Source organism: Hyperoodon ampullatus (assembly GCF_949752795.1).
Source record: "Hyperoodon ampullatus genome assembly, chromosome: 19".
In the NCBI taxonomy this organism is placed as follows: domain Eukaryota; kingdom Metazoa; phylum Chordata; class Mammalia; order Artiodactyla; family Ziphiidae; genus Hyperoodon; species Hyperoodon ampullatus.
The window spans coordinates 8,764,367-8,776,616 of NC_136932.1; the positions used below are offsets into that span (position 1 = coordinate 8,764,367).

Here is a 12,250-nt window from a genome sequence, read left to right on the forward strand (position 1 = left end):
TTCTTCACCTGCTAAGGAGCAGGGGCCCTTAGCAGAAGGTGGGGCTGCGGAGTAAGGGACAGGGCCCACCTGTAAGGCTGAAGGAGGAGGCAGCGGGGGGATGTTTTTTATACTCAGAAGTTTCTTGAAGAGGAGGAAGGGGTTGCTATCCTACCTAGGTGTACAGAGAGAAACACACACCAAGGATGGAGATGGTTTATTAATCATTATAATAAAATAACTATATCTATACATATATATATATGCAGAACTGAAGGATCAGCAGATATAAACCTAAGTATTAACAGCTCTTATGTCTACGTGGTAGCATTAAGGTTTACACTTCTTACACTGAGTGTGTATCCTGTTTACAATAGGGTTAAAACGATAAACTCTCTTCATTTGGAAATCAAGTCACCACCATCATCTGCATCATCGCCAGGACTGTGGCATGGGGTTGGGGCTCTTACTCCAGGCTGGGGGGATGGGGCTGAAGATGCCTTCCTCTCAAAGCCAGGAAGGGCCAAGCTGGGACTCCCTCATGCCCCCATCCCATGCTCAGCCCTCCTCAACTGCACAGCGGGCATCACTGTGCAGAGCCCTGTGTTAGATGGGGGGTGGGCAACAAAGCCCCCAAAAGCCACCTTCCTGCATGGAGGGTGTTATAAACTAGGGAGGGATGATGGCAGCACCCTTTAAAATAGCAACACGTTAACTCACAAATGAATAAATACACGCTGAGAAGCTGAGTGTAACAAGAGATTAATAAAGAGGGTGAGTAGCAGAATGAACGTCTGGGGGAGGACTGTTAATAAAGGAAGAGGGTGTTGGCATTAATTGCTCCGAGCCGAGGAAAGCAGGTCAGGGCTCCCGGTTTAGGCGGCGCCAGGGACCAAGAGGGGCCGGGCGGTCAGGACACCTTGGCGGAGCAGCTCCCAGCTGACAGCGCTCCCCCAACCCCCAACAGTTCCTTCTGGCTCCTCTGGTTGCCAGGGGAGTGGGGACTGGAGGGGGGCTCTGCAGGCCAGTTAGATGAGGGGAGGCAGGGAGGAAGGAGAAAAGTGAGGCTGTATCCCACCATTCCCTTCCCCCACCCCATCCCCCATCTCTCTCACCAGCATCCCTGAGATGCTCGGAAGTACCCCATGCCCTCCTCTCGCCTGTCCCCGCCTACATTTTTTTTTTTTTTTTGGGCGGCTTGCGGGATCTTTGTTCCCTGACCAGGGATTGAACCTGGGCCACCGCAGTGAACGCGCCGAGTCTTAACCACTGCACCGCCAGGGAATTCCCTCCCCTCCTACTTCTTGTCCCCATCTGCCACTGTGACCCAGAGCATCCCTGCCCCCAAATGCCGGTCACCTGGGATTGCCAGGGGCCCAGCTGGCCTCTTCAAGGTGCTGCTGGGGAGGCGGGCGATGCGACTGTGGCCGCGGGAGACTGAGGAACTGTGGGAGGGAAGGAAGGAAGAAGGGGGGAAGGTCACGGCCAAGCCTCTGGACTTGCGGGGGGCGGTGGGGGTGGGAGGGTAAGAGCTAGACACGGAGCCTTGGGAGCAGGGGGAGGCTGAGCACCAGTAGGAAGCACCCAAGGCCAGACCTGAGGGTGGGAGAGGCAGCAGAGGGAAGAGGAGCTGAGTGGGGTTCGGGAGGGAAGTAGAGGTGAGGGGGTGGGTAGTCCACTCCCTGGATTACCCGGTGAACACTGAATGTCCCCCTCATGGAGAGACGGTCTGTGGCCTTTACCAAAGGAGGGAGACATCTCTAATATAATCCTGTAGTAGCAAGAGCCCAGGGAACCTCAAACAACCAGACGCTGGTCCTGCTCACAAGACCCCCTGCTACTGGCTCCAAGGGGTCTAGAGACACGCGCAGCGCCTGTAGTTGGCCCGGGCGCCCGCCGCCCTGGTGACAGCTCCTGCTTTTCCTCCTCCCACACCTCCCCGGCCTCACCTCACAACGCGCCTCTTCTTGCGAGCTGAGGTCCTAGGGAAGGAAGTTGCCGGCTTGGGGCCCTTCACGGTGAACAGGGGCCTGGGTCCGCTGGGGAGGGAGGAGGAGGAAGGTGGCACATCAGGAGGGAACCAGAAAAGGGTGCCAGCACCTCCCGCTCCAGCGCCCGGCTTGCGGGGCAGGGAGGTTAGACAAGATGACCTCTGAGGTTTCTTCCTCCTAAGAGGCGGACTCCTCTCCCTGCCTCACTCGGCCTGGGCTGACAGCTGAGTGACAGGCCTGCTCTGGGAGAGCATCAGGTGGCAGTTTCTGGCGCGTCTGGGGAACTGGAGTTCAGACAGTTTCACCCTTCCACCTGCCTGGCTCTGAGCTTGTTACTGAGAGGGGGTTCGGGCTGTGGGAGAGGTGGGGGGAGCAGTGGGCAGCCTGCCATCCTCGGCCTCCCAAGTCCAGGTCAGTCCGCTGCTTGTTCACGGCCTTGGACTGTCCTGAGCTGGTTGCTGCTCCCCCCTCCCCGCCACGCGGGCAGAAGCCGAGGGTGAGAGCATCTTCCCACTGAAAAATGCTGAATAAAGTTTTCTCAGGATCCCCTTCCCAGTTCCAGATGCTGGGCTGGAGGGTAAAGTCTGGGGTGGAAGTGGTAGAAACAGGTATTTCTCAGTGGGATACAGAACTCAGACCTGGCCCAAGTGACGGCAAGGAACAGAGTGGGCTGGGCACCCCATGTTAGTTCCTCCTCCCTGCTGACCCTCCCCATAGGGGGCGCCTGTGAGCTACTCATGGGCATGTCACAAACCAGCACAGAGCAGGCGGCTTTGAAGTATAGATGGACAAGGCAGGGCCTGGAGAGAAGCAACGCCTCCAAAGAAACGGCGCGTTCTGCTCTCCTGGGCCTGGATGCTGGTCAGACCAAAGGGAGAGATGCAGTGTCCCAACTCCAAGAGTGTGCTGTCTTCCGTTCCCCTGGGCAGCACCTCTGTCCCTTGCTGACCCCTGACCCCCTGCTGAGGCCAGAAGGGAGACCTACCTGGGGATGAAGGGCTGATCCAGCCTATCCAACTCCCGGGGGACACCGTCCCAGCCAATGCATTCGTGGAAGCCCAGCTTTGAGGGGGCCTCCTCGGAGAGATCAAAGGTGGCGTTGAGGTCCCGTGCGGGCAGGGCCAGAGGGGTGGAGCAGTTCTGCAGAGCGGAAGGGCCCAGGGGCACCCGGCTTTTGATGACTGTGGCTGGGCAGAAGTGAGGGGAATGGCAGGGGGAGGAGGCCCGTCCCCCCATGGGGGTGATGGGCCCATCCGGAAGCCGAGCCTCAGGAGGGGTCCCCCTCCTCAGGCAGGGCAAGAGGGACTGGCGCTGGCGCTTGGTCCCGGGCTTCGGGGCTGGTGGGCTGTCTGGCTCCAAGGGGCTCGGTCTCCTCCTTTTCTTCTCTGTGGGCCGTTGGGATGCCTGAGCTGAGGTGCGGTCAGGCCTGGGTGGGACCCCGAGAGTGTGTATGAGGCCACTCAGTTGCCTTGCCATGGTCCGGGTCACAGGGCCGGAGTATCCTGGAGACTCTGGGCAGAGAGGAGGGTGCTGAGGGGAGATCAGGGATTGGCCAGAAGGAAGGAGAATTTGTAGAATTTGGGAAGAGAGACACGGGACAGGCAGGAGCCCCTGACTCCTCGGGTCTGCGTGACCCCTGGGGCCTCTCTGTGCAGAAGTCCATCATCCTAGAGGTCCAGTCTCTGACCGAACTATAACCCTGCACCTGGGGCCCCAGCCACCCCTTGGCACCAGAAGACAGAGGCCGAGCAGGGCTGAGACTCACTTGACTCTGAACGTAGCTCCTGAGCCAGAGGTGACCCCCTGGCCGGGTCAGGCTCCCCGGTGGCCTCTGCTCCAGGCTCAGTGTTTTCCTCTTGTACCAGCTGCTGCAGCATCTCGAATTCTGCGATCATGTCAGGGGTCAGGAGGTTGGCTGCTTGGAGCAGGGAATACTGGCGCTGGGCCAGGCACAACACCCTCAGAGCCAACCTGGAACAGAGGGAAGGGGATCCCCACTCCGCCTCAGACCTGCCCGGAGGACCCGGCCCCAGGGCTCCAGGTGTGGTGAGCAGCACACGTGCACTGGCCCTCCCGGACTGCCTGGCCGGCCTCATCACCCTTCCAGCCGTGCTGAAGACCAAGGCCGGCGGAGGTGACCCCGGTAATGGTGGGCGGCTTCACCCACTAAACATGCCCCTGACAAAGACAGTACTTGGGAAGTAGGGAAAGGGCACTAAGTGGCCTTGGACGCGGAAGGTCTGAGTTTCCTCTGAGCTCTGCCACCTACAAGTGCTGTGATCTTAAGTCCATTTCCCAGAGGGGCAATGGGAGGTAGCAGAGAAGAGCCAGGCTCAAGTCAGACTAACAGCTCAAAACCCGGCTCCAACACGTCCCAGCTGCATGACCTCGGATCACCTCTTACCCTCGGTGTCCACATCTCTAAAATGAGGTCAACACACGCAGCCACCTCACAGGGTTGCTGGGGAGATGAAATAGGTTATATTATTTTAAGAAATTTTGGCATCGCCCAGCAGATTGCGGGATCCTAGCTCCCTGACCAGGGATTGAACCCGGGCCCTCAGTAATGAAAGCACACAGTCCCAACCACTGGATTGCCAGGGAATTCCCCAAATGGGTTATCTTAGATATAAAGTGTTTAAAGAGTACTTGGCACATACCCAGCACTATAAGGTTAGTTAATTGTTGTTTTCTATAATAGTAATAATAATAATGCCATCTACCTTGTTAGGATAATAAGAGATTAAATAAGATAGGCCATGTTGACCTTGGTTCCGAGGAGACCCTCAAAAATGCATTCAGTCTGCTCTTCCTATTTAGTGATTGGGATGCTGAGAGAGTATGTGTGTATTAACACATACTTCACATGCACTGAGGGGCTATTTAAAGGAAATTACGAAGGACTCCCCTAGTGGTGCAGTGGTTAAGAATCTGCCTGCCAATGCAGGAGACACGGGTTTGATCCCTGGTCTGGGAAGATCCCACATGCCACAGAGCAACTAAGCCTGTGCGCCACAACTACTGAGCCTGTGCTCTAGAGCCCGCGAGCCACAACTATTGAGCCTGCGTGCCACAGCTACTGAAGCCTGCACGCCTAGAGCCTGTGCTCCGCAACAAGAGAAGCCACCGCAATGAGAAGCCCGCGAACTGCAATGAAGAGTAGCCCCCACTCGCCGCAACTAGAGAAAGCCCGCGCACAGCAACGAAGACCCAATGCAGCCAAAAATAAACAAATAAATAAATATATTTTAAAAAATATATATGTAAAAAATAAAGGAAATTACGAGGGTAATGTGATTATTGATGTTGTAAATTTAGATTCTAAGAAAGCAGATTTTCTTTCTGTGAGGCACACCCATGATGAAAGGATAAACAGTTATCTCGGTGGGGATTATTCATGGCCAGTCATTTATCCCTGGGTAGCATTTACCTGCCTGGACATCTCTGAGCCCCCTCCTCTGTCCTCAGTGTGTGCTCAGGGAACCCAAACTCATTTTATAAAGCAGCCTCAAGGCCTTTTTGAAAGAAGGCAGGATATAAATTAAAAAGGACACAGCAGAAACTCATTCTATATCTGCCTGAGCCACACATTATATGAAAATTAGACCACTGAGAAAAGTGGGAGTCTGGGGAGAAAGCCACTGGCCTGGATGTCAGATGACACAGGTCTGGCCCCGTCCCTCTTGCCGCGTAGCCCCCGCAGATGGGGAGTCGGTCTATATCATGGGTTTTCAATTCAGGTTTCAAGAAACCCATCAGAGGACATTTTTAATGGAACAGCTCTGCTTTATCTGTTCTATATATTAGACCTCAGCATAAGATTTCATTTGAAGACAGGGCTTTGCCGCTAAAAAAAAATTCTGAAAAACCACTGAACTGGAAAATCTAAGATCTACTCAGTGCCCTGGTGGTCTAAGATTCTAAACTCTAAGGCCAAAGCAAAATTATTTTCGATTATCTGGTGGTTAGGTTGTTTTCAAGCATGGAGAAGATCTAGAATGTTCTGCAGCCCCTGACACTTGGGGTCTTCCATCACAGTTTATTAGTATCTATTATTAACTCTAAGAAGTAAGGAAAACAAGGACCATGATGCCCAAACTGCAGCCAAGGTTGAAGCAACTTGTCAGAAACCACAAAATCAGAGGCAAAGCAGAAATGAGAACCCTGGTGTCCTAGCAACGTGGGACTCCAGGCAGAGAGACCCTGAGTCATCAGTGGGAGTCCACGGTTGTTCCCTGCACATCCCGCCAGTGCATCCCTGCCACCCCAGGGCCCCGGGGAGTCGGCAGCAGGAGACAGATAATGAGCCGCTGATTATTCAGGCTGCAGCCTTTTTTGCTGAGTCGGGAACAGGCACTCCCCAACAAGAAATAAAATTAAACAGGCCCTTCTGTCCGGAAGCTTTAAATACACTGCTTAGCGTGAAGCGTGCTGGGGGGGGAGGTGTAGGGTTGGCAGCAGCAAAGCTAAGTGGCAGAGGATTTATGTTCTGGGGGCCAAGGAAGAAAACACTAGCTGCACCTCTCTATTAAGCACGGAAAGAATGGTCCAAAAGCCATTTCTCTTTGGGTTTGTATTTACTTCAGAGAAGAGCAGCCGTCAATCTGTTGATGAAGACACATGACGAACACCTGACTCAGGAAAGCTGTCCCTTGCTCAGCTGCTGCCCAGCTTCTCCTGGCAGCTGTCTCCTTGCTGAGCACAGCTTGGCCTTCAGACTGGAGAGCAAAGCACTAGCCCAGGCAGCCCTGCCCTAGCTCGGCGTTTGCCAGCTGTCTGGATGGAATTCGGTGTTTTGCTTCCCTCCTGTTGGGCTGCCAGCTACACGGAGTAATAAATAGAGAGGATGCTACATAAACAGAGTAGGTGATAATATCAAATTGTTGACAGCAGGTAAGGGACAATATTGATGAGAAAAGACTTGCCTCTTTAACGAGAGCAGAAACAGAGCTTTTGTGATGTACTTAGCGCCAACTCCCACCCCAGGAGGCCTGGAACCCATCACCTCCCGCCTTGAAGCAAGAAGATACCTACTGCTTAGAACGGCCCCTGCCCAGGTCCGGTGGTGGGAGGTGGTCCACGACTGGCTTGGGCTGCAGGGTCAGGTCAGGGGAGCCGGGCAATGGGTGTCCGAGGTTCTGTGCTGGCACCTGGATTGGAACCTAGAGAGGAAGGGAGTCACAGGTCGAGGGCCCAGGACGGCCTCCCTCGCTTTACGTGAGCAGCTCCTACAACCCGTCCCTCCTCCAGGAGTGGGAATGACAGCTCCTGGAACGACCAGTCCCCGTGCTCCCTCCCTGCTCCCCTTCTGTTAACACTCAGCCTCCCCACTTCCAGACACACAGAATCTGACAGACTAGCTCTTCCTGCACAGGATCTGAAAGCCTCCTAATGACCGAGGTGTAAGACATCCAGGTAGAGAAGCTGGGACTGAAGGGACCCTGTGAGTTGGGGGTGGGACATTTCTTTCAATATTCCACCAGCTCCAAGTCTTACCTCCTCAGCCGGACCTTCGTCCTTGTCCTCTGGGGGCTGCTCCCTGTCTGAAGAGTTCCCTTCCACGACCTTCTCCACATGGGCCTCTGTCCCCAGGCTCTCCTCTTGAAGGACTGCCGACCCTGGGCGTAGCTCTGGGGTGCAGGGCTGGCTGGGGAGGCGGGATGGCGAGGGGCAGCTGGGAAGGCTAAGGGGGAAAGGAGAGGTTTGAAAGGCGGGAAGCGGGGGCAGGTGGGAAAATCAGGGAGGCGGCGGGATCTCTGTGGCTCCAGGTCCATAAGGGGTGGATGCTTGGGTAACAAGAGGGCAGTAGCTGAGCGTGGGAGAAGGAGTCAGGGATTTTCTGGTTTAGGAAACTATGACACCCGCCCCTTAAATGCACCTTCTTTTGAAGAGTAGGTGCTGCTTATATAGGCTGGGGTGTGATTTACTCCTTTGACATAGACCATTCTAGGTGACAGTCAGTGTGCCGGGCAGTGAGGAGGAACCCCTAACCCCAGATGCCAGAACAGAAGCGAGGAGTCCTAGCCCTGCAGAAGCTGGAGAAAGGATGGGGGCAGGTAGGGGGCGGCAGAACTCACGGTTGATGTGGAGGGCCCGCGTTGGGGGGCTGCGAGGAGTCCTGCTGCGGGACCTGGGCCCCTGCCTCGTACACTCGGAGCTTCTCCCTCAGGGCGGCCACCTGGAACGAAGCAGCCCAGCCCCTCAGAGCGCCGGGTGAGCACAGGAGGCAGGGGGCAGGCAGAGCGCCCTGGCCGTGCGCTGGCGGTCCTGTCCTGCCCCCTGAGCCGGGCGCCCTGCCTCCCGGCCAAGCTCCCGGGGCGGCTCCTCACCTCAGCCTGGAGCTGCTGGCAGATGCTGGCGTATTGGCTGATGTGACAGTCCAGGCTGATCACGTTGCTCTTCAGCTGAGATGGGGGCACAGGGGAGGGATCTGTTCGTTCATTCAAAGCAGCTTTCGGCAACCACTTCCAGTGGCCAGATGCCGCGCTAGGCACACCTCACTCACATTCCCGAGACTCACCCTCATGACTGAGGGAACAGGGAGGCCAGTGGCTCTCCTAGCACAGCAAGAGAGCTTGCCTTTGAACCCGAGACCCCAGCTCCCTGACCGATATGCTCTCCGCAGGCCAGGGGCTTTGCCGCAGCGGCTCCTGGAGCACCAGGGCTCCCTGGAGGAGGCGGGGAAAACCGGGCAACTCTGCTTTTATCTGTGTTATATGTTGTTTTGCCAAAAATATGGGCCTGCTGCTAAAAACAAGTCTGACAAAGATCACTGGCTGATACTTGGCCACTCCCTTCCGTTGCCTCCCTCTTGAGAAGATTCTGCCTCAATCATCCCAGTGCTGTGATTTTTTTTTTTTTTTTTTTTGCGGTACACGGGCCTCTCACTGCTGTGGCCTCTCGCGTTGAGGAGCACAGGCTCCAGACACGCAGGCTCAGTGGCCATGGCTCACGGGCCCAGCCGCTCCACGGCACGTGGGATCTTCCCGGACCGGGGCACGAACCCGTGTCCCCCGCATCGGCAGGTGGACTCTCAACCACTGCGCCACCAGGGAAGCCCAGTGCTGTGATATTTTAAGGACGAGGACTATGTCACTCCTTCCCTCGGCCTTGCGGGAACGCTTGCTCCAGGTACCAGAGAAAGCCAGTGGGTCCTGTCCCCTCGTCCTCCAAGCCTGGGGGCTCCCCCAACACCCCTACACCCCCACTCCAGGGTGGTGGCCATCCCAGCTGGCACGCACCGAGAGTTTGATCTCCTTGGCCCGGTCGGCATACTTGAGGGTGTTGTAAGTGTCCTCGTAGGCCAGGCTGGAGGGGCTGATGGCAGCGATCATCACCGTGCGGCAGTTGCCCCCGATGGAGTCCTTGAGTAGGCGGGTCAGCTTGCTGTCCCGGTAGGGCACGTGAGACTTGCGGCCCTGGGGGCAGTGGGTGGGCGTGGAGTGAGTGTCTGGACTACACAGACCCAGGCTAGACTCGGTAGCCTTTGCTTTTTTTCGTTTGTTTGTTTTGTTTTTGTTTTTTTGACCCCGCTGCTGGGCTTACAGGACCTTAGTTCTCTGACCAGGGATTGAACCCGGGCCACTGGAGTGAAAGCACTAAGTCCTAACCACTGGACCACCAGGAAATTTCGACTTGATAGCTTTTGGCCCAGGGCTGGAGGGAGGGACCCTTGGCTCGGGCACTGGGTCGCTGTCCCGGGGAGGAGCCTGGCTCCGTGAAGCTTTACCTTTGCGTCGGCCAGGGCGTTGAGGACGTTGATGAGGGCCAGCAGCGAGCGGTTGATGCTGGCTCCCTCCCGCAGCCGCTCCCCCTTGGCGTGGGTGCTGGACGCCCGCTCCGAGCCAGCCAGGTCAATCAGGCTCATCTTGGCCACCCGAAGGGCCTGAGTCAGACCTGGGATCCGGTCCTGCTGCTTCACGAAGATCTGGGGGCAGATGGCAGGGGTGAGGGGACACTGGGCACCAGGAGCTCCAGCATCAGGCCCTGGCCTGTGACCCCTCCTCACCTGGAAGATGGCATGGGAGCGGGAGGACGTAGCGTTGACGTCAGTGGGGTGCTGCGTGCGGTTACGGTTCCCCCTGGTCAGCATCCCCAGCAGCTGCTCAGCTGAGGTCGGCTACAGAGGAGATGTGCAGGAAGGGGGCTGTGGTCTCCCCAGTGGGGACTTTTCCCCCAGCAGAAGGGCTGCTCTTCAGGACCAATGTTACCCCCTTGCTATCACCACCACTGCCCCAACAGCATCCAGGACATCCCCAAACTACCCGGTGAGGGGATCCCGGAGGACAAGGCTGCTCATCCCACCTGAGCCCAGCCCCTTACCTGGTGGAAGGAAAGCCCTTGCACCACCACCCCCTTGTCGGGGTCCTCACGGATGGTAAGGGGCCCCTTGGGCTCCAGGAGGTCGTGGATCTGCTCATTGTACACCTGAGGAGAAAGGAAGCCAGGGAGAGACCCGAGGGAGAGGCTGGTCAGGAAGCCTCTCCCCGAGGCGCTGGGGAGAGCCGAGTTGCTGGGTCAGGGAAGCATGATGAGACACGCCGTGGTGAGTGGCACTTTGCTGGATGATGTCACATGATGAGTAGGACAGGCGGGGTCAGTTCACACGCAGGCTCTCTTGGAGCTGTGTCCACCCTCTGGGCCCCCGTCTGCCCACCCCCTACCACCCTCTCCCCGCTCCTGCTTGCTCCACCCCACTCCCTCTTTAGGTGGTTGTGAGAATGAGGGATGGGGCCGCCCAGTCCTGGGGTGCAAACAGCCCTACCTCCTGGTAGCTGATGAGCACCTCGAGTTTCTTCTCCTCCCGGCAGGCCTCGAGCCTTCTGTACAGTTCCATGGTGGTCAGGTACATGATGCCGGGGTCCCCCTCTCTTCCCAGCATGGTGTGTGTCTTCCCGGCCCCGGTGGCCCCATAGGCAAACACTACAGAAGACAGAGTAGGGAGTAGGGTGGCGGCAGGGCCAGATCCACCTTCTCCGGGGGCTCTCCCAGTGCACTTCCATCCGGTCAGCTCTTCCCTTCTCCCCGAGCCTCTTTCCTTCCTTCCACGTGCGCGGTTCCACTGCTCCCTCCCACCCACCCACATCCCCTACGTTCACAGCTGTTGAGTTCTCCGTGTCCATTCCTGGTGCCCCTGTAGGCTTGTGGACTTGAGGGCAAAGGGGTCTCCACTATGGGTGGGAGCTTATCCCTTCCTCAGGGAAGACTTCTCCAGCCTGGGTAGCTTCCTCTGTGGAAGGCCCACAATTCTTTCCGTCATATCACTTACCTTGGTTTTTAACCACACACTTGTGGGTGTGATTTTTTTTTTTTTTTTTTTTTTTGCAGTACGCGGGCCTCTCACTGCTGTGGTCTCTCCCGTTGTGGAGCACAGGCTCAGCGGCCATGGCTCACGGGCCCAGCCGCTCCGCGGCATGTGGGATCCTCCTGGGCCGGGGCACGAGCCCGTGTCCCCCGCATCGGCAGGCGGACTCTCAACCACTGCACCACCAGGGAAGCCCCGGGGGTGTGATTTTGTGATGTGTTTTCTCCCAGTTCTAAACTCTAAGCCTCACGAATACAGGAACTCTGTCTGCCTGATCTGCTATTGTATCCCATGGCCCAGTGGAGTGGTCCCCACCCAGGAGAAGAATGAATGGGGGGCCCACAGAGAACGCACGGCCAGAGCGCTCCTCAACCAGTGCCCAGCAGAGGGGGAGACGGGCTCACCTGAGCAGTTGTAGCCCTGGAGGAAGCTGTCCAGGATGCTGTGGGTGGTGTGATGGAACACGTCCTGTTGGGTGGCCGCCTCACCAAAGACCCGGTCAAAGACAAACGTCAGGTCTTTACCCTTCTTCTTGGGGCCATCAGGAACGCTGCCCCATTTCAGGCCAAGGAAGCCCCCATCGGGCTCCTCAGGGTCAAACACCAGCACCCGCTCATCCACCACCTGAACCACAGGCCGCCGCTGACTCTCCAACTCCCTCGGGGTGGGGGGCCGCACCCGCACCACGACCCGCACCACGCTGTTTTCCACCGCCATCACCATGGCAACACCTGAGCAGAGACATGATGGAGATGAGGACCAATCTGACCCAGGCCTGACCAGGTGCCCTCAGTCTAGCACTCAGGGGCCTTCTCCCACCTCCTCCTCAACAGCTCAGCTCCATTTTATACCTCAAGAGAATATTGATGCCAGGATCAATTACTGACAAATATCTTTCCCATCTGAAAGACCATCTTTGTCATATCCAATGACTGTATTTTTTTCAGAGGCCTATTCTGGGCTTTCTATTATGTTC

The 12,250-nt window shown here is 56.9% G+C and overlaps 1 protein-coding gene across 1 annotated transcript; it reads right to left on the reverse strand.

Moving 5' to 3' along the window:
- Nucleotides 1-889: 889 nt before the first annotated feature.
- On the reverse strand, nucleotides 890-11,997 carry KIF18B (kinesin family member 18B; the record flags this gene model as incomplete). Its single annotated transcript, XM_079726139.1, has 15 exons — nucleotides 890-996; nucleotides 1,339-1,424; nucleotides 1,929-2,018; nucleotides 2,956-3,508; nucleotides 3,736-3,941; nucleotides 7,005-7,132; nucleotides 7,467-7,617; nucleotides 8,048-8,148; nucleotides 8,300-8,374; nucleotides 9,212-9,388; nucleotides 9,700-9,897; nucleotides 9,979-10,089; nucleotides 10,293-10,397; nucleotides 10,735-10,892; nucleotides 11,679-11,997. 15 exons carry the CDS (start codon nucleotides 11,995-11,997, stop codon nucleotides 890-892), a joined length of 2,565 nt encoding a protein of 854 aa, XP_079582265.1.
- Nucleotides 11,998-12,250: the final 253 nt, after the last annotated feature.